This window comes from Piliocolobus tephrosceles, chromosome 3 (genome assembly GCF_002776525.5).
Source record: "Piliocolobus tephrosceles isolate RC106 chromosome 3, ASM277652v3, whole genome shotgun sequence".
Lineage (NCBI taxonomy): Eukaryota > Metazoa > Chordata > Mammalia > Primates > Cercopithecidae > Piliocolobus > Piliocolobus tephrosceles.
This window is the reverse complement of record NC_045436.1, coordinates 74,407,849-74,431,202: the sequence shown is the minus strand read 5'-3', so window position 1 is coordinate 74,431,202 and position 23,354 is coordinate 74,407,849. Positions and strand designations below refer to the sequence as shown.

The 23,354-nt window shown below is 35.1% G+C and overlaps 1 protein-coding gene across 4 annotated transcripts in view; it reads right to left on the bottom strand.

Annotated features, from left to right (window-relative positions):
- Positions 1-23,354, bottom strand: part of PDLIM5 (PDZ and LIM domain 5) — a 211,717-nt gene that overhangs the window by 67,478 nt on the left and 120,885 nt on the right. For 2 of the 4 annotated variants that reach the window (XM_023193321.1, XM_023193318.1), the window contains exons 6-8: positions 16,223-16,240; positions 15,475-15,647; positions 14,851-14,887 (exon numbers count right to left, since the gene is read on the bottom strand). In XM_023193321.1, coding sequence (XP_023049089.1) covers positions 14,851-14,887; positions 15,475-15,647; positions 16,223-16,240 — 228 coding nt within the window. Of the gene's footprint in view, positions 1-13,171; positions 14,309-14,850; positions 14,888-15,474; positions 15,648-16,222; positions 16,241-23,354 lie in introns of those variants that run through there. The other 2 variants (XM_023193320.1, XM_023193319.1) reach the window with 2 other exon arrangements.

Sequence of the window (23,354 nt, the reverse complement as noted above, 5' to 3'; positions counted from 1 at the left end):
ATCTTTCAAACTCTGCCTTAACTTGTACACATTTCTCTGCTGCTGCCACCCCATAACGGATTTTATCATTATTAAGTGTTCAGTACTTAGTATTTTGTAAATTCTTTAGTTATCTAGAGTATTCTTTGATCTCTACATAGAAAATGTTCTATAGGGTCTAAAGCCAGGTAAAGAATGAGCATGTATTATATTTATATAAAATGCAAATATAATATGAAGATTTTAAGGTGTAATGACAACTTAAAAGTCACTTGGGGCAATCCCCTGATAAAAGCCTGACTTCCTCAGTAACTGCAGGGCACTTACCACTAACCTTAGGCCCTCTCACTTTCCATCATCAATTTCTTCACTGGATCATTCTGATCCATGACTTCAGAAATTTATACTAGTTACAAATAGCTTCTTATATGCAACAAAAATCTGTTATTTTGTAGTTTTAACATAATCCTAATATCAGAAAAAGAATTTATAAACAATAAAGGTATTTTTCAGATTTGGGATACAGAGGAGAAAGGCATGTATTATTTAATGAATAGTGTTGAGTCAAGTTAGCTGTTTGAAAATATAAAAGAATATGTCTGAATGTGTACCACTGAACAGCCACCCACAGTGAATCCTTAAAGAGGCCACATTTCTTGAGAAAGCCACCACAGTACCTCACGCTCCAGTGAGAGTGTCCTGTTGGCATTACAGAACAATAGCTAAGTGGGTACACACTAACCAAATATTCTGGATCATATGTCCTGAACGCACCCATTCAATCACTCATTGCGTTCACTCATTCATTCAATAACAAAAAACAATTACTTGAATTCCCACTTTGTGTCAGGCACCTTCACACATCCTATTGTCCACTTTAATTTCCTGCCTTCATGAAGCTTACATTCCAGTATCCATTTTCCTGTAATGGACTCTGAGGATTAATCCCATCATGCTTCCCACTTAACCTTATTTACCTGCCACAACCAGAAGTTCAAATCCCTTGGGTCACCGAGCATCTCCTGGACTCTTATTTCTTTACTGCTTTGTTCATCTCCTAATCTAATCACTTCACCATCTATCACAGCCCTCATAAATCCTTTGCTGTTTTACTATACCTTCTTTGCAGTCTCTTCAAACAGAGGTTGCTTTTTCTTTCATATGCCTTATTTTTATAAACCTGGAGATAGAGCAAGTGTGCTCTTCATTACTGTTTTAACTACTATCAGTCATCTTCGATCCTCCAAAATCCCAAGTCCTTGGAGGCTCACTATACCATTCACTATATGGCCTTCCTACTGTCTTGTCTCTACTTCACCTACTGTTTGTTTTAGCTCCTGACTGCCTTCCTCTTTACCCCATTCCAACAATCTTTCATGATTATTTCAATAATCATGTAAAATCACTGAATAAATAATCTTACTATTAAATTCTTTGACTTCTTCACTTCAATGACATATTCCTCTAAGGCTAGGCCTTACACCTGGAATACATCAGCATGCACTCCAAAATTCATAACCTTTAATTTTTCATCAAGTACAACATGTCTGAAATTTAAATTTTAAGGACCCTTTTTTCTCAGTCTGCTCTCAATTCTATTACTTTTTTTACTGTACCAAATTGACTCTGACCATTCTCATTAACTCTTATCAACTGAACTAGTTCTTCACAAATTCACTGACTTACCAATTTTCCACTCTCCATTCCCCTCCACCTCAATATTTCTACATACCTATCAGCTCTTCCTCTAAAATACAAACCTATCCAATGCTCTCTATCTCCACAGCCACTACAATGCTTGCCTGAACTATGGGGATACTCATAAGAGTCTCCTGCTTTCATTATTTCTCCCTTACAATGAATTTTCCATAGTATTCAGGGTGATCTGTTAAAAATACACATCAGATGTTACTCCTATGACTACAATCCTATATTAGGCCTCTCATTTAATTAGGAAAATAATCTAAACTCCTTAACACAACCTACAAGGCAATCAATAATCTGGCCCCTGACTACTTCATGTACTCTCTTATCATTTTCTCTCTTATTTACTACGTCCCATTCATAATGGCTCTTTTTCAGTTCCTTAAACACACCAATTGACTCCTGTCTCAGGGACTCTGCATTAGTTCTTCCTTCTGCCTGGAGAGGACATCTCCATATCCACATGACTGACTCCTTCAGGGCACTCACATTTCAGCTCAAATTATCTTCTTTTTCTCTAACTAGAGTCTAATGACCTTACTCTTCCCCTCCCCTCATTATATTCATGTTGTACTATATTACTTTATAGAATATATCATAACCTAAAACTATATTTTTCCTTATTTTGCTTTTTCATTGCATGTCTGCTTTACTAGACTAAGTTCATAATAGCACCTTCATTTTCCTAGAAACTAGCACAAATAAGTGCCTGATAAACATTTGTTGGATGTATTTATTATATATAATATATGCTAAACATGAGCAGGGGCCACTGCTAATAAGTGAGGCCTGAGACTAAAGGAGAATGTTTAGGGAAAAAGACCTGCTTGGATTTAGGTCAAAGAACCAGCCCAGATTATCATCTAGTATCAACTATTCATATAACTGCTTTTCACCCAAAGACAGCTTAATTGTCTCAGTTAGTCTTCAGTTGATTTTCTTGGGATTATCTATGTAATTGTCAGAGATTAAAGTCAAGGACTAGCATAATATGCCACCAGGTGGGATTTACTAGTGCAGAACAGAACTATTGCTTATCATTTTAGGAGCTATACGACATGACTCACTCTTACTGGGTTTATTTTCTTTTAAAAATCCTTCTTTAATATTTAGTTTTGCCAACCTTACTGGTTACTGAACATGTATGCTATATCTCCCTGCTTCATGGTACTCACAAATATGGGCAGTAAGTTGTGGACCTCCTCATCCAAGTCACTAATCCTTTAAACAATATTCTTTGGCTAAACTCCTTCAACCTTTTATGCATTTACAAACATGATACTTATCAACCTCATTTCATTATTAAATTCAAAAGAATTTTAAGGGCCTTTCTTTGATGAATTGTTAAAATTAACATCTCTCCCCAATCTATCCAAAATGTGTTAAGTTGGATGTGATGTGTTTCTTGAGAACTTATTCTGGGTCTTGGCAATTCTGCCCTCCTCTTCTCAGTGCTCACTAGCCATGCTTTTCAGAATGCCTGCTTGACTTTCTTCCAGATGATCTCAAGTTCAAATTAATTTATGGTTAAACGTTCACTTTTTTTTTTCTTTTTTGAAAATCAGTACTATACTTTCCTTTTACCACTCTTCTATTTTCTTTCCCCTACAAGATTTGAAACAAACGCAGATAGTACTCAGTGAATCTCATCTGTAAGTTGTCTACATACACTGAACTGTAAGTCATTAAGGAAAAGAGTCTAGCGAGAACCATTTAGAATCACTTTCTATTTGGGGCTTCAAATCCCTCCAGAATGTAAATAAACGTCTGGATTTCGGTTATTTTTATTTGCTATGTCTTTCAACACAGAGCATTTATTAGTTTCACAATCACCCTTGACAACATCACTTCTTTTTTTTACTTATCCCTTGAATAGATGCTATCTGATTATTTTACCTTTCATATATAAAGGATTTTTGGTTTTACTGTTGGTGGGTGTACTTTTTTTAAACATACCTGTGATGCTGCTCCAACATCCCTGATAGGAGCTTTGCTGATTTTAACAAGTATGTGATTCCACTGTTGTAAGCCAAGGTTAAACTTGATTCCATCAAATTTGTTTAAGTGTTGCTTCTCTGTATTAAAGCTTCAAGTTCACTCACTGTCTAACCAATGATATGCAACTACCTGAAGACATTAAAATCTTTCAGAAATTTATTCTCAATTTTTTTCTTCTTATAAAGTACTAGCATTTCAGGATAAAGAATGAAGTATGTGAAGAGGCAAAATAAGTGTGTACCACTAACTTGAAAATTATGCAACAGGTGTCACCTTAGTTTTAACACATTCTTCTGTTCAAAGATACAAATTCAGAATCTTTGGGAGTGGTCAATTAGGTGCATCTGTGAGATGAACACTTATTACCGAGTTGGACACAGAAGTAGCATTCAAACAATACCCTTTAATAGATACAAAAATAGAGAAACACAAAAGAGAATACATGGACACATGAGACTAATTTTAAGATAAATGCAATTTGTAGATAGTTCTTTAATTTGACCAAAAGGAAAATGAAGATGTCTAAATATCCTTACCTGTCATATGCTTTATACTATATTATGTAATATATTGATTCAATTTTCTTTTATAAAATCATATCACTCTAATAAACAAACCTTCACATAATATAAAAGTAGAAAAACTCGGACTTCTTAAACCTTCAATATGACTGAAATACATAAAATAGAGTAACAGCAAAAGATAGAAATTAAGCCTTCCATTATTTTGAAGACTGCCTTTTATCAATGCTTGTAATTAATTTTTACAGTTGTGATTTCTTTTGAAGTAAAAAAAAAAAACTAAAGTGCAGGAGTCTTCTTCAATACTGAGTTTTAGTAAATATATGTTTCTTTAATTTTCTTGTTTAATTCAATAAAATAATTTTATGTGTAATTTACTTCTCTAAAGGTGAAATGGAAAACAACTTATCCAAACAGCATTACAAGAGAAGAATTACTGGTCTGACAAAATTCTGCCTCTAAGGAACTTGGTGAATATTCTGGGATTATGAAAGCCAACTGTGCATATTATGAACACTTTTATAAATAACAGATCTTTGTAAGTGCTAATAGTACAAGTTTAATTTGGTAAACAACAACAACAACAGACACTTCCAGCATTAACAGAGAATTAAACAATTTGTATGTGAAAATACATAGGAACTATGTTTCTTGCCTCAATAATTTTTAAATACTAGTTTCACAAGGAACTGAAGTGTAGTAATTACTTATGTTCAATAGATGGCGACCTTTACATTGTAGTCAGCAAAACAGTATTTGCATAAAACAGTATACTCAACCAGCGAAAATCAAAGATCAATTAGAAATATTCCATTATTTTGCAAGAGACAAAAACTACTTCATCATATACCCATCTTTTTGACCCATGGTCTTTTTTACAGGTTGGCAAACATATTTTGTGGAAATGTATCTTGGTGTTCTATATTTTGGGGTAAATCCAATTGCTAATTCTTACCTCATGAAAATATGTGCAAGTATCAGGCAAGGGAATAATTCCTGCTTTCTTCGCATAGCTCATTAAGAATAGCAGCTTTAGGTAATATACTCAACTAATGTTGTCTTACTTAATAAGGATATGTCACAAGAGACCAGTATGTTTGTGAAACACAGCAATAATGAAGACATGGGATAGGTCAGTAAACTGTTTCTTCATTAATCTATTTTGTGTGGGTCAATGAATATTAATAAACAAAGTTTTCTTTAAAAACTTACAAAACAGTATGTTCAGAAATATGTAATTTATGTTTCCTAAATTTTCAATGAATGTACAAAGGCAATAGGTTTCTCCTTAAAAGGTAACTTTAACTCTATTCTTCCAGTTCTAAAATTTCATTCTGATAGTCTTCAGCCAGAAATCACGTGGACATTATTTGAGGTTAGAAGATAGTCTATAAGAAGATGGTTTCCCCGCCTCAACATAACTGTTTCAGTTTATGTATTGTAACTGGTAACCTGAGTTTGAATTGTTTTTCTACTAAAGGGAGAAGCAGTCACTCCTCTCCTAATGAACATCTTAATTCTTTGACAACTGGGAAGCCGTATCATACCTTATAATTCTTAACCATTGATATGGTTTGGCTCTGTGTCCCCACGCAAATCACATGTCAAATTATAACCCCCACGTGTTGAGGGAGGGACCTGGCAGGAGGTGACTGGATCATTGGGGTGGTTTTCCCATGCTATTCTCATGACAGTGAGTTTGTTCTCACGAGATCCAGTTGTTTAAAAGTGTGTGGCACCTCCCCCTTCTCTCTCTCTCCTGCTCACCATTGTGAAGATGTACAGCTTCCCCTTCACCTTCCACCACGATTGTAAGTTTCCTGAGGCCTCCCACCCATGATTCCTGCTAAGCCTGTGGAACTATGAATCAATTAAACTCTTTTCCTCATAAATTACCCAGTCTCAGGTAGTTCTTTATAGCAGTATGAGAACAGACTAATACAACCATAATAAATATGTGAAAAATCAGAACCCATCATTCTTTAAGCAAGGAAGATAAAGGAAAGACTGATAAAAATATGTTTTGATCATTATTTTAGATATCCTTTTGCTAAACTAAAATGCCGCTTTATTTATATATAGCATTAAAAATTTGAAACTACATAGGTTGATATTAATATTATAATACAGTAGAAAATGAGAATATGGTGAGATCAAGAAAAACATTTTTTAACTTAAATTGCACTTTGACAATATGATTTTTCAGCATAAACGTGTGTGTGTGTGTGTGTGCGCGCGCACGTGTGTAACATAATTATCTCTAAATAAAATTTTCTATGGTCTCCTATAATTCTCTATTCTGGTAGGCCATATATTAATAACTTTCTATTATTAATATGTTACTGATAAGATGGTTGTTGTCTCTTTTAAATCAATGTTGTAGATTAGATTCTTAAATTTAAACATTTCCTTATTAATGATAAAATTTTCTCAATTAGTATTTCTATTCAGAGCACGAACTAAGCATTTCATGTACCTATTTTTAAAATTGTTATTCTCTCCTCACAGGAATCACCACGCTCTTCATGTTGAAACACACCAAAAACACAAAGGAAGACATTAAAAAACAAATGTTCATTTAATGAAAAAAAGTCTTTCACAACTAATTAACAAACAGAAAACATCAAGATAAAAATGTCAACTTTTGGCAATTAGATTACTCCAACAAAGTACAACTCCCCTTTCAAGTGACTTAGGTATGGTTTCACTTTACTTTCAATATAGGTATCAATGTTTTGATATTTTAATGTCTTGATATTTTTATTGAACTTATATTCCATTAGAGATAGTGTGTGCCATGCTGTAAACAATTTCCCTAAAATTCAACAATTAGAGAACTGGAGAAATATGCAATTATATGTAATTAGTAACTTTTAGTACCAAACATGGTGGGGCATACTAAAATTCTTATATTCAAAGAGCATATACTCTAGTTGAGGAAAGAGAACATGGAGACAGATACCGGTCATCCAAAGGAAAAAAGGAAGCACCAAAAGAGAGGTGACAACAATGCTTCCAATTGGGCTCAAGTCAATTATTCTACTTAAGAATAACTTTTTCTTAGGCCGCCGCGGTGGCTCAAGCCTGTAATCCCAGCACTTTGGGAGGCCGAGATGGGCGGATCACAAGGTCAGGAGATCGAGACCATCCTGGCTAACATGGTGAAACTCCGTCTCTACTAAAAAATACAAAAAACTAACCGGGCGAGGTGGCAGGCACCTGTAGTCCCAGCTACTTGGGAGGCTGAGGCGAGAGAATGGCGTGAACCCGGGAGGCAGCGGAGCTTGCAGTGAGCTGAGATTCGGCCACTGCACTCCAGCCCAGGTGACACAGCGAGACTCCATCTCAAAAAAAAAAAAAAAAGAATAACTTTTTCTTAAATGATAATCTGTCAAAATGAGGATTAGTATACAAAGACAGTTGGTGTATGTTATGGACCGAACTGTATCCCACTATTCATACATTGGAGCCCTAACCCGCAATGCGACTATTTGGAGATCGGTCCTTTTAAGAGGTAATTAAGGTCAAATGAGGTCATACGAGTGGGACCATGTCCTCATGAGAAAAAGAGACCCCAGAGCTTTCACTCTTTCTCTGTGCCCCCACAGAGGAAAAGCCACGTGAGGAGACACAGTGAGACAGTGGCCATCTACAACCATGAGGAGAAGCCTCAACAGACACCAACCTTGCTGGCACCTTGACCTAGAACTTAAGAGTCTCCAGAACTATGAGATAGTAAGTTTCTACTGTCCCAACTAACCAGTCTGTGTATCTTGTTGTGGCAGCCTAAGCTGACTGACAATAGTGTATTTCTAATTGAAGAAACAGTTCACCAGAGATGAATTTTATAATCTTAATAACCATCTTCAAGATGAGTCATTTCATTGAATAGCTGCCTTTACTTATGCAGCTGCAGTTGCATCCAGGAAGAAATACCATGACTATTAGAATCCCTTTTCCTTCCAATTTATACTATTACACTAAGATTCTTATTTTTAAAGAGTTCAAACTTTAGTTGGAAACTTAAGACATGTAGACAAATATCCGTAAGACAAATTAGAAAAGTAAGTGTCAAATGAGAGGTAAAAATTATATAGCATGTAAGTTCAGAGGTGAGAAGATTATTTCTACTGTGGGGTGGGGCAGTGGAGAGGGCACTCTATAGGTGAGAATGCAAGATTGTGGGAAGGAATAAGAAAATCTAGGCCAGACGTGATGGCTCACACCTACAATCCCAGGACTTTGGGAGGCTAAGGCAGGCAGATTGCCAAGAGTTCAAGATCAGCCTGGGCAACATGGTGAAATTCTGCCTCTACAAAAAATTAGCCAGGTGTGGTGGTGTGTGCCTGCAGTTCCAGCTACTTGGGAGGCTGAGGTGGTAGGATCACTTGAGCATGGGAGGTTGAGGTGCAGTAAGCCATGACAGCGCCACTGCACTCTAGCCTGGGTGACAAAGCGAGCTCTGTCTCAAAAAAAAAAAAAAAAGAAAAAGAAAAAGAAAAAAACAACCAAAACAACAACAACAACAACAAAAACTAATTTGGAAAAGTGAATATTTACACTCAATCCAGTCATTCTCAGTAGCACACAACTGGCATATTGGGCTGGATGATTCTTCCGTCTGTGGGATTCTTCAGTGCATTACAAGATATTTAGTATCCTTAGCCACCAATAGCATCCTCCTTCCTTTTAACATCTGTACATTACCCTACACATTTCCAAAGGCAACAGAATCTCCCCAGAAGAGAACTAGAAGTAAACTTTTAAGGATGTGAAGAAAACAGCAGATGTGTTCACACAAAATTTATTAAGTGAAATTAAATGGCTAATACATAAGATTCCAAATGCTATATATGGAAGACTAGAACACGTAAAATCATAATATTCTAAGTTCTGCTTTCCTGTTTTAAGTGTTCATTATATTTAATTGGTGAATCCTAATTTCCCATTTTGAAGCTTCTCATTTCATTGCTTCATTCACATATCTCTGATTATATTTGATTTCTAAATACATTTGCTTGCTCATTACTCTTAGGCTGCCTGTGATGAAGTCAACAAATAAACATCCTTAACTTGAGGCAAAAAAATAAAGTAAATGCATGTTCCTTTTGACTTCCACATGACTTTCAATCTTCCCTTAACTGATCTTTTCTTTGAAGACTTCTAAATGCTGTGTTTGTGATCTGGGTTGAAGACTTAAGGAGAAAGATGAGAAGTGGCCAAGACGAAGAAAGTGACGAGAAGATGAATAAAAGAGAACCTGTGCAACTGAGGTCTAAATTGGGGTCTACAAAAATATGATTCTTTTCCAGAAAGCAGAGCTTAGCATGCAGGATGCTTATTAAGAAATGTCTCTAGGGTCAACAACTGTGAAGGGGAAAGGACAGAAAAGGAAGCAGGAGTGGGCAGGAGAGGTGGAGTTGCCAAACAAAACTTAGGACAGCCTCAGCTGACTCCACAGCAGCTCTGGAGCTAGAACGGTCCCTTCAAGTTGGTCTTAATTAGGATGAAATAACCAGGTTTTTTACTTCCCTCTCTTCCCACTTATCGATCAGTTCACTGCATGTGGGCAGACCCACGAAGCCTAGGGTCTTGAAGAGGGACTGTCTGCAGCTGAGATGATTTGTGAAGGGGCTGGCACATGAAGGCTGCTTGCCTGCCACACTCCCATCAGCAGAGGTATCAAGTCCTCCAATGAAGTGGTATCTGAGTGGGCAGCACAGTGTCTACCACAGATTCTAACTCCAGAGAAGTGGAAACTTGGGGGCAGAAAGTAATCAGTGAGTTACAAATCTCAGTCTAAAACTCAGAATTTACCACTTGCTGCTTCTTACTACTTCTAACCAAGAAAAAAATTACTATAATTCCTACTTTGGAAAGAATGTGCAAGGAAATATTTACTTGCTTTGAGGAATTTTCTGGAATGGGATAAACAAAAGGAAAGTGTCCAGACAATTCTAGCCAAGATTTTACAGACCAGCTAAATCCTCAAATTCATCACTATTATGAAGAGCATCATATGTCAAATTTAATACATCAAAGTGTTTTCGTATTTTCTGTATGGTTTTATGTATGCTCTGCAGGATATGATGCTTGTGTTCCCTACATACATGTTATCAGCATATATTTATGCCTCTCTTTTCTAGGTCTTCATTGGGTCTCAACAGGAAACATTAAATTGTTAATAATCAGGGCTGGCACCAACTAGGTGAGTGCACTGCAATTAGCCGCCTGACTAACCTCCCTGCTTCTTCATTTTCTAATTTTATTTGCAAGCAGTTAGATATGATATCATAATTTCCCATTTAAAACCTTATGGATAGGAATGGGAACATAAGTGTTTTGTCTATGTACAGGAGTTCTAGCACACTTCCCTGCCTAGCCTGGACTCCAGTCACACTGACCTTTCTGTTCTGTGTTCTTGCATACTCCTTTCCACACTTGTCTCCCCACCTTCAAGTCATCACACGGCTGACTCCTTTTCTCTCCCAGCTGCTGGCATTAAGGTTGTCTCTTCAGAGGTCCACATAATCTAAAGTAATCCTTCCCTGACTAAGCCATACTTATTTTATATTAAGTTATTATCTTGGTAACACAATTACCTTAGCTCATCTTGTTTATACATTTATCTGTTATTCCTTACTGTATCCCTAGTACATTGATTAGTGCCTGGCATTTACATATACAGCAATTATGCATTTGAAAGAATGAATGCTGGCAATGAATAAATATTTATGATTTATATGATTTTTAAATACACATCAGAAACACAATAATTACAAAATTACATACCTGGAGGGAAAATCAATTCATTCTATATTTTTGAATAATTTTGAAAAAAAGGAGGAACTGCTACTCTGCGTCCTAACACCACAATTTGTATTAAATAAACTCTAAGATGTCTATATATCTGAGCCTTCCTAAAGGGCACAATGATGCATGAAAGAATGCTTTTGTTTCCACCAATACTATAATTTTTGAGGTAACAAAAATACATTAGACCATGTGTGAGACACTCAGTCTTCTGAATAAAACACTGTAAGAAAAAAATGTTGAGGCCGGGCATGGTGGCTCACGTCTGTAATCCCAGCACTCTGTGAGGCCGAGGCAGGCGGATAACTGGAGGTCAGAAGTTTGAGACCAGCCTGGCCAACATGACGAAACCCTGTCTCTACTAAAAAATATATGAAAATTAGCTGGGCATGGAGGTGCATGCCTGTAATCCCAGCTACTCAGGAGGCTGAGGCAGAAGAATCACTCAAACCTGGGAAGTGGAGGCTGCAGTGAGCCAATATCACGCCACTGCACTCCAGCCTGGGTGACAGAGCACAACTCCGTCTCAAATTCAAAAAAAAAAAAGGAAGAAAGAAAGAAAGAAAGAAAAAAATGTTGAAAACATTCTTAAGAGCAACTTCCCAATTTCACTTGAAAAACAGGCCTAACATGAAGAGTCTGTATAAGAGAGACAAACAAAAACAAGTCATAAATTAGGTCACCAGATTTATAATAATATTTTTGCAAGAAGCTTTTATAATTTTTGGCTAGTGTTTAAGCTAGGAATATAAGATGTCCCAGGAGATTCACTGAGCTCAGGAATTCATCTTCTGACAGGGTCAAATGGAATGTCCTTTATGATCCTGGCTGAATATTTATCCTCATACTCAAGTATGGATCATTCCATTTATCTAAGTCTATGCTTTCAATGAAACACTAAATACTTCATTTTTAATTAAGCAAGGTATTAAATTTTTATTTTAACTACATCTGTTTTAAGTTGTAACTCTATACAGGTTCTCTTGTCTGTATTAGGGAAAATTTTTCCCATTTACCTAAAATTCTTTTGAGTTGTTCTTTCTGTCCACTCTGTAGTTATTCTAGAAATTGGATTCTTGGTGGAAAATACCATGTTTACTCAACCACACCATTTATTTTTACGACGTTTTAATTCTATAGTTTCTCAAACATCATCTTTTGGGATCCTGGAAGAATTACTGGGTATAGGAAAGCCTGGTCTAAGAAAGTAGATTTTCTTACAGAGGCCAGAGACACAGTTATAACTGGGATTGACGTCAGCATCATAAAAACACAAGCAGGCAGGACATCTGTCTTAGTATCTGAAGAAGAACTGATACGACAAAAGAAAGATATATCATGAGGTATACTAGAAATGAGCATAGATAAATCCTAGAATTATTTTTAAAATGCATTTGGCAGGCCAAATTTTATCAATCACTATCTAAAATTAATGTTAGCTTCTCCAAGTTATCAGGCAGTTGTACTAGACTATTATGTCATTAAAGTGAAAGAATACCTGGAAAAATAAAAATAGACCCTTGAATGCAGGCAAGGTCCTTCAGCAGTAGTTTCACACAAATAATAATTCTATGTTGCACAACAGTCAACTGATTTTATGTTACTCACATAGGATACTACATATTGTAATAATTCAGGGGGAAAAATCAAACATGATCCTTTACCATGTTTTATTTATTTATTTATTTATTTATTTATTTATTCATTTATTTTGAGATGGAGTTTCGCTCTTGTTGCCCATACTGGAATGCAATGGTGCGATCTCGGCTCACCGCAACCTCCGCTAGTGAACCTCCCAGGTTCAAGCGATTTTCCTGCCTCAGGCTCCCGAGTACCTGGGATTACAGGCATGCGCCACTGCGCCCGGCTAATCTTGTATTTTTAGCAGAGATGGGGTTTCTCTATGTTGGTCAGTCTGGTCTTGAACTCCCGACCTCAGGTGATTTGCCCGCCTCAGCCTCCCAAAATGCTGGGATTACAGGTGTGAGCCCCTGCACCTGGCCTGCCATGTTTTATACTCCTATTTTAGTAACCTCACAAAGTTAAAAGTGTTTTCCAAATGAAATGTTAGAGAACTGTTTATTTTACCCAGTTATACTGTAACAAGTCCTGATGGCACTGTGTCTAGCCTCAAGGAAACAGAACGAGTACAAAGCTAAGTTAAAGGCAACTTTATTACAATACTTTTCCAAACTTCAAAATGCATTTATTACTAAATTTAGCTCTAATATATAATACACTATATTACAAGGCAGAAAGCGTTTCTGGTCATATATTTAGCTTCCATGTATTGCCCAAAACACAGCTTCCTAGGAATAGCAGCAGTGCACAGTAGTTAATATCACTAAGTAAAATATTTCTCTGATGTCTCATAATCATTCATATTATAATTTATGTTCTTCTGATTCAAAAAAGCAAAGCTATCTTTTCTATATCTTATTAGTTAATACCTAGAAATTGTCTATACTCTAAAAACATCCACTAGCTTAGAGATATTTCCTTTGATAGGAAATAGGATTTGAAAATCCAACCAAACCAAAGAATACTGTATTTCTCCATTGCACATGGGGTAAAATTCTCTTCTTTCCTTTTCCAGGAGCCAAATCTGGACCTCCTCCTCTTCATAGAGCCATCCTGAATAGTACCTACTTTAAAAGATACCTAAATCTACACTGCATGCACTCTTCTTTAATAAAGTCTTCTCTGTTTATTCTTGCCTCCTTATATTTACTTATTTAGAATAATTTACAATCAACCTTGAATGTTACATAATAATAAACTTAAAAAGTAATCTTGGGAAATGTTAATAACATAAAGGAAGTATTTTCCAAATTAGACAAGGACATTATTTGCTCATTATCCTCTGCTTCAACCAACCAACCAAATTCAACTTATGAAAATAATTCATTTTCCAAGGTTACTACCCTAATAACAACAAAAACAGATACAAATCCACTGAACAGATCTAGTCCCTTAATTTTCTTTCTTTCTTTCTTTTTTTTTGTTTTACATTTGTGAGCTACCAGCTAGCATAAAACATGTTCATCTCCCTTTTCTCACAACTATAGGAAATTGTTAGAAAAGTATAGAAAAAGTTCTAATTTTTCGTAAGGCAAATTTAATACAGATTTTGCTATGAAGTTGAAAAAAGGTAAATGAAAAGGTATGTGCTGGCTGCTTGGGGGACAAGGCTCATAAATCACTGTACGTTAAGAGCACGTGCTGAAACTTCATGGTGCCAGTCACGTAATTTTGTGTATTTGGGACTAAAGACGTGAAGGGGTATCTTTTCCCTGTGGAAAAAAAAAAAAAAAAAAAAAAAGAGTGATAGAAGAGTCATAAGAAATAGAAGGAAAAAGGTTCTAGACTAATTCCATCATGCAGAAAACATGCCTTATAAAAGCTTAATTTCACATTGCTGCTTTATTAAGTGGCAAAGATTTTAAGGGTAGAGCATTTTTAGAAATACAGAAATTAATCCATAGATCCCTCTTGGAAACATATATTTTTATGCTCAAAATAAAGTGACTGCAAGACAACACACAAGCACATTCACAGACATATGTATTGTTAGCAAAGCACCCCAAAATACACCCTTCTGCCCACTTCTTATTTCAATACTAAGGAAAACACGCCTTAAAACCCAGACAATATCCACTACTTTAAAAATCTGCAAGTTGTACATTTAGGTCACACAAAAGGCACCAAAGTTAAATGCTTAGCTTCTAGCTGCAAAGACGAAATGCCATACCATTACACTTGACAATCTGAAAAACCAAATTGAGACCATTCATGAAAGGAAAACATTCAATTGACAAAAAGATAGAGAACTTACTTTGCCTTCTTTGTATTATCAGCTTCAGATTCTTTCACTGAAATATAATAAGCAATATCCAAATATTAGTTTGTTTTGTTTAACTTCAAAATCACTTAAGCAATTACCTGCACCAATCAAAATCAAATGTTCAACTTCCACTGAGCCACTAAAACAAATTCCACAGTAGCCCATTGTTGGCTATAAACTATAGTTAGTACAACTACTATTACGTCTATACTTTTCAGGGGCTGGTGATTGATTGATTGATTGATTGACTGATTGATTGATTTATGAGACAGAGCCCCTCCGTAGCTACCAAGTAGCTGGGATTACAGGTGTCTGACACGATGCCTGGCTAATTTTTGTATTTTTAGTAGAGGCAGGGTTTCATCATGTCGGCTAGTCTGGTCTCAAACTCATGACCTCATGATCCTCCTGCCTCGGCCTCCCAAAGTGCTGAGATTACAGGAATGAGCCACTGCGCCCGGCCTGGGGTCTTATTTATATTACCCATGTTATGCACAGCATAATTTAAAAGCAAACTGTCTCGGAGTTGTTTTCTGACAACTACCAATCAGTCTCAATGCTACTCTCTGTGGCAAAAAAACACTCATCCATTAGGACACCTAGAAGTTCACTTACAATGTTCAGTCCCAGTGATCTGGGCAAGGATTCGGAAAGAGCGAGACTGAGTTGTTCCAGTCCTTGGACGCCAGTCTTCAGTATCCTCAATCAGTCTCTTCTTGCTGGCATCACTGTGAGTGGGTATATGATAAAACTCTGTATTGCGCTCCACAATGTGTTTTCTTGGTGGGCTAGGGTTAAGGAGAAAAAAAAAAATTTTAATCATAAAATTATATTAAAAGAATAAACTATCTTCTACTAAATTATTTATAATTTATATGATTAATCTTCAATGTTCCTTTTACATAAACAGTTTGCTTTGCAAGTATATTCAGTCTCAATTTTTTCAAAAGATCTATCTAAAATAGACTGGGCGTGGTGGCTCACGCCTATAATCCCAGCACTTTGGGAGGCCAAGGTGGGCGGATCATGAGGTCAGGAGATCGAGACCATCCTGGCTTAACACAGTGAAACCCCATCTCTGCAAAAAGTACAAAAAATTAGTTGGGCATGGTGGCATGTGCCTGTAGTCCCAGCTACTGGGGAGGTTGGGGCAGGAGAATCGCTTGAACCTGGGAGGTGGAGGGTGCAGTGAGCCAAGATAGTGCCCCTGCACTCCACCCTGGGCAACAGAGCGAGACTCTGTCTCACAAAAAAAGCAAAAGAAAACAAACAAAAAAAAAACTTTTAAATTATAAGTAAAAAACTGCACTTACAATGTTAATATAAAATAATGCTATTAGAATGTATTCAACAGAAAGATTACCGTTTAGGTGGGATTTTCCTTTTAATTGACAGAGGAAGGCAGCAGAAGAAAGATTTCCAACATGAAGAAAAAGGAAAGGAAAATGATAAGAAAAAAAGAAAACAACCAGAAAATGAAAGTCCATAGTAGTCAAAATCAAACTTTCTGAAATTATTTGTATTGTTCATTGTATGCCATATGAAACATAGATGTGGACTATATTCACAACGACCATTAATATCAATATGCTGCTAGAATATACTGGCTTTCATGAAATTAAATGATCAAATCTTCACTAGGCCCAGGAACCAAATATGGTTTAGTAGAGGCTAAACTAGCAATTCCAAATACAATTTTGAAAAGAGTCCAAACTATTCCTTTCTACAGTTTTCTCATTCATATGTACAGGTATTCCTTATCCTAAAGACAGCTGTGTGGGATGAGCATAGTGAAGAAGAAGTACGGCATATGAGCAACTACTGAAATAGGTATTAAAAGATCAGAATTTAAAGCTTGGCTCTAAAACTCTTTAGAAAGTCAGTCTCTTGAATATCACATACAAGGTAGTGTTGTTCTGAGGATGTGTAAACTACAGAGTTCGAGAACTTTGAGTTTGCTATGAATATTCATTTTTATTTTAAAAGGGCATAAATACAAAGGAATTTGCAATGTGTATTTTAACACTGTATGTTATACTGAGCATAATGAATAGTCTCCACTTCTCCCCTCCTCAAAATAGGGCAAATGCAAAGTTTTGGAGGCTATGAGTTTAATTTCAAAAGAGAAAAAGGAACATGTTCTGGACTAGCAGACTACTGGCACAAGATCTCAGTACAGAAAGTGTTATAAATGTGGTCAGATGTGAGTGGCAACACCTGCTAGGTTCAACTCACTGTGAGAAAACCATAGTGCTATCCGCAGGCCACATGACTGTTATCATTTTAATAGCTACATAACCAAAACTGTCTCAGCACACTGGAAAAGCTTTTCTCCAGTGAAGAACAGGATAGAATTACAGTTAGTAATACTGGCTTTAAAGTCAGATTCAGTGTGTGCTTTATGCAAGTCATTTCTCTAAGCTCAATTTCCTCATTTGAAAAATAAGACTTGCATCTTAAAGGGTTATTTAAGAACAAATAAGATAGATAACGTATGTAAGGTGCCTTTTGCAGTACATAACATGAGGTAATGATCATCATAATGTATTTTTTAATGATTACTAGAAAATCAACTGTAATACATGTTTAAGACTGAATAATCTGCATATACAAAATAACAAATCAGTAATATTTATGCAAAAAATCATAAAAAATACTATAACTTGTGGTAATATGGTAATATCATATGATTCCACAAATAAAATATCTAAAAGACCTTCCACTAATATTGAACAAAACCTAGTTCTTTTAAAAATGAACAAAATGTTTTAAAATTAGGAAATAAGCATAGATTTCTTCATAAACACACTGCCTTTGGCAGACATAAAACAGATAACTCTTTATCTAATGCAAGTACTTGAAAAATTTTATATTCAGCTATTAAACTTATTATAGTTTTAAATTTCTCCACAAGTATTGAGTGTAGTTTGCTCTTAAATGATGTTAATTTCAAGTGTAAGACTATTTTATCCTCTATAAAAGGTTTGATCTCTAAAAACAAAACAATGGTGTCAAGCTAAGATATCACGAATAATAGAACGACACTACCTAAGTAGCATTTTTAGCTATGACACACTTGTAAAAAGTACACTACCCCTTAAATTCTTTGTGTTGTTTACCACACCTTAAGGTCTTATGTCAAATGATATGAAGTTTCTAAACATTTAGTGCTTTCTGGTTCTGAAACTCCAGAGTGTGATAACTATGATGAAAGAAAATTTTCAATAATTTTATTTTAAAAAATACATTTGGTATAGAATGTAAACTTTACTCTCAGGGGCAAGTAAGTTATTTCAAAATACAAACATTAAAATAATAATAATAATAATAAACTAAAGGAAAGCCCAAACTACAGTTCTAACTCCAGTATACACTGTCCATAATACTCATCTATCTCAATGAAGGTTAACTTACTAAGTTTTTTGTTACAGAAGTGTGGGTGTTCTAAACATACCACTGATGCATACAAAATTCTCCAGCATAAAAAAAAATGCTTCTTATTCCTTAACATTTTTGAAAATTCTTATGAGAAAATCCTAACAAAATTTGCTGGTAGTATTAAATTGAAAGCAAGAAGGAAAGTTACAGAGACAATTACAAACTGAATCATTGGTTAAGTACTTACACAGTGCCAGGGTTACTGAGGGAAGAAGAATATACACAAAAAAGATGTGATAGAGAAGAAAAGACATTGATGTTCCCCGGAAGATGACCAACAGACAAAGAGGGGAAAAAAGAAGAAAAAGAAAAGAAAATGAAATTCATAACACAATGATTTTCAGTGAAGATGTTACACAAACATCGTGCTTCAAAATAATCATGGAAACATAGACAAAAAATGAACAAATGTTAGTAAAAATTCTACTACACTGTTATAATCAAGACAACACTTTTGTCCCCCCATCCCACAAAACACTGAAAACTATTTTATGTATTAATGCTAATTCAAGTATCAAGTGACTGAAAGATTCACTATTTTTTTTAATGCACAAGGTTTTATAAAAATCATTTAAACATGAATCCAAATTCTTATGTTCTTAACAAAGGACAGAAAACAATCAGATGTAAAATACAGAAACAGATCATTTTAGAATCACTTTTAAAATCAGAAAAGAATAAGAGAAAAATCTTTCAGTCTCACATAATAGAAGTATATATTAATAGCGAGTGTAATTTCTCACATGAATTATCTTGAATCATATGTTACAGAATAATAATATGTCATTTGAATTTTTTCTTGTTTCTTAGTCGTGACTATAATGAAAAATGTAGGAAGCACAATGGATCACAAATAATGAGCTATCACTCAATTTTCTTACTCTCTCCTGTCCCTCATTAATACCACTCTCATTCACAAGCAAGTTCCAGTAACTTTAGAAGTGATTTGTGGGAATTCCGTAGTTCTGTATTATCAGTGACACAATTATTGCCCAGAAGGCATGTCTGATAAGACATGATAAAGGAACTAAGTTAGTAACACCTGAAGCAGGAGAACCTCAAAACATAATTCATTCACATAGCCTATTTTTTCAGTGCAGAATCATTAACAACACATTCATATTACAGTAGGGATAGAAAAGGCTAAAGTATAAACTGTATAGTTTGCCAAATAACACACTGTAGCATTCTTCAATTCTGCAATGATGTTTAGTCAGAGTAAGTGACAATTCATTACAAACATAGTAAGAAAAACTGCCTACCAGTTTTAATGCTAAGGCTGGTCAGTGTTGCTATATTTCCACATATCAAAATCAGTTTCATAAACTCAAGAGAGGGCTGAATTACACTGAGTGAGGGTGAGATGCAGGATAAAGTTGATCTCAATAGTTTGCTTGTATTTACTCTTCTGTAGCCACAATGCACAGTATTCTCTCCTCTGCCTTGTTATTTTAAGTAGCAGGGAAATAGGTTTGCAAAATAATCTCATCCTGAACAGAGTTGAGTTTTAGATGTATATTTAAACATTTTAAAGTTTAGGAAAAATGTTTTACATTAATGTGAAATTAAGTGGGGGTAAATGTTCAATGGTGTGGTGGGGGGGCAGCAAGTGGAGGATTGACTGATTTCAACCTAAAGGTGACAATTTGAGTATGCCAAACAAATATTTTTACATATTTTAGAAAAAGTGCCCAAATGGAACAGTCCAAAATACAGAGCAGTGGCAAATGTGCTAACATGATAGCTAGGTGATCTGGTTTCTCATTCTGGCTGTGCTGCCCACTTTCCCCCATGCCCTGGGCAAACTGCAATCTACAGAAGCCTCATTTTCCTCAACAGTGAAATCAATGACAATTTCTCTGTGTTTCAGACTTCCTCTAAGGGTTTCTGTTTAGCATATTTGAAGACACTTTGAAAATTACACAAATGCAGGTTTACTGTTGGAAAAGATTCCCCAACTGCTCAAAAAAAAGGGGGGGGGGGGAGTATCTAACCCAATTGTAGTATATGCACATCAACTGATTCATATAGCTTCAATTCAATTCTATAATCATTAAGAATAAATACTAATTCAAAGTTACAGAAATAAGCCCAGTCACAAGCAGGTGACATAGGGAAACGCACATCAAAATTTGGCTTCAAAAGACCTAGGCTCAAATCTTAGCTCTATTACTTATAAGATGTGTGACTTGAGAAAGGTATGTAATCTCTTGGCATCAGAGTTTAAAGAACCAAATCACGTAATGCATTTAGAAACACCTAGGACAATGCATAGTAATACCTAACGGATTAATGAATCTTAATCTTGAATTTAAAAAACTTCTATCTAACCTAAATGCTTGTTTTTCCAAATCCCATTCTCCCCCTTTACAAGTCAAACATTTTTACACTGGAATCTAGTAACTAGCCTAAGTCTCCATCCAGAAGAATTTAACTTTAAATGGACAAAAAAAAGAACAGGGTTTGGGGATGTTTACACTGGTATGCAATATTCCTATATATATAAAATGTAAAACTGTTCAATTAGTAAGACCATAGCCACACTGGAATGAAGTTGCTCTGATAATTCAGTAGTTGATTCTCTTGGATGTGTCCTAAGAGAGATACTTCGTACGTCCAATTCTACTTTATAGGATGATGCTAAAAAAAAATTTAGTACACGTTCAGAATAACTATAAGTTAACTAATAAAAATTATTTTTGGTTCTTATCTAATGTGATTTTTACCTATTTTTAAAGCTAGTAATCATCAGCCAGTGTAGTGTCAATACCAATGGAACACAAAAGTGAGGTTTGAAAGTTATACCATAGTGATTCCCAACATCTACACCAATAGTGACATTTAATCAGTTGGTATTTATCTCTCTTAACAAATTTCAAAGGTGTGTGGACTTTCTACTATCCACTGACACACAACTGTACATATAGAGGTCTGAACCTGTCAGCAACATTGAATTAAAACTCTCTAGAAAAATCATAAAAGTTCTTAAGAGACCTTACCATTGGCTTTTGACACTGATTTGGACATCAACTCAGTTTTACATGTTGTTCACTAGTTGTATAAATGTTTATGCTTTCTCTTCTGTCTTTGTGTTCTACCAGTCTCGACTAATATAAATTACATTCTCCCAAGCACTGTTTCTTTTAAGCCAATACATAGCAAAACCCACACACATTTTATGACTTACGTTAAACACTACTATTTATTACTATAAAGCAATTCACCACAACATAGCAATACAAACCAAGCTTACTGAAAATACTAAATGTGGCTATTCTAAATTATGGCTCTTTTGCAAAATTTAACTTAATTTTGCAAAAATCAGGCATTCATGCTGTTTACTCATATATAAATCACCATATTTCCTCTCCAGTAATGTGGATACTAACTTTGTCACTTGTGTTTTCTGCAAAGAGAAAAGTATTTTAAAATATTACTACTATATCATTATTTTTTTAATCTTCCAAGGCCAAGTTCTTCAAAATACCACACAGGAGCTGTTAGAAGAAATTTCAGTCCAACAAAATTAAAATTATTATAACAGACTAAAAGACTTACCTCTTAAAAGCAGTGGCACATTATAATGCAAGGATATATGGAAAGGGAAAACGTAAATCACTTAAACTACTTGATGCAAAACAGCAATCCTTCCAGTCTGAAATATAAAGTCCCACTTTGCTCTTAGTAGAGTAGTAAAGAAAACAGCCAGTCATGACCAATAATTTGTACATACAGAAGAAAGGTTTAAAGTTTCTTAACACGCCTTAATCTTTACTCATAGGAAGGAACAGGAATGCTTACATACTATTAATTTAAAATATTCTAAAAATATCAACATTATGTACAGATTTCATGCTATTAGGATGAACATCTAATTATTTCTTTGTGATGATGCTTCATTAATACGCATCTGTTTATGTCTTATGTTTATCAATGCTATACAAATTTGTGTGGAATAGCTGTCAAACTAGCTTAAAAACTAAAAACTGATAGTCCTCCTGGTGCTCTGAGGAAAAAGACAACCTAAGCATTTAACTTTACATCCTTCTGAACTCTTACCATTTTTGGTCATTGGTATGTATTATTTTTTAAATTAAAAAGTAACTAATATTAAGTAACAACTCTCGACTTTAAAAGAGTTTTGTTGTAGGTATTTTGCAACATTATAAAAATCTGGGAAATATAATAGTAACAAGTTTTGACACTGACTCCAGAAAAAGTTTGACAACTTATGCAAAAAATGCATCCATTAACAGCACAAAACACCTACTCTTCAAAATGACACATCACTGACTAGTCAAGCGCGTAATTTATTTTTATTTCTGCAATCTAAATATTGAGAGAGAAAGGGCACTACCAATGTGTCTCAGAGTTTCACAGACAACACATTTTAGTTTCAGAGTAATCAAGTTTTTATTGTCCTAACATCTAGACATTTTAAAATCAAGCTATTTTTAAATATATCCAGTTTGCAAATGCGAAGCAGTAACTTGCCTGAAAATGATGCAAAATATGTAGTAATCTCTTTTCTCCTGAATTTTGCACAGTGCTGGACAGCAGGCATGTGCTTAATAAACATGGTCAATTGATTAAGAAGCCATCATAAAGGCTCTATAATACTGCCTAGTTTCAGTTTAAAAATAATAAGCTTTAAATCATTTCAAGTTTTATCACCAAAGCCGTGCTTATAAAACACAAAACTTAAGCTTGGTATTTTCAGATGTTTTAAATGCAGTACTTTTCCATAACCTCAGTTTGCTTTTACCTCCACAACTTTCCATTAAGAAGAGTTTTTTATGAGAGTTCAAGAAGTGCTAGTAGAAAAGATTTTAGTTAAGACACTTCCTTCAATGGATGTTTTTCTACTGAACTTGGAATTTAATAAACGTAGTAAACTTCTGTTTTAGTCTTCTGTGTGGTTTGCATTTAACAGACAGCATCTTTCTTTGCAGGATATCTACTCTGATTACTCGAAAATCTATTGTCTTAAACATACTTTAAAAAAAAAAATTACAACCAAACACTCCTGAACACTCCGTACTGTTTCTTTTCCTCAC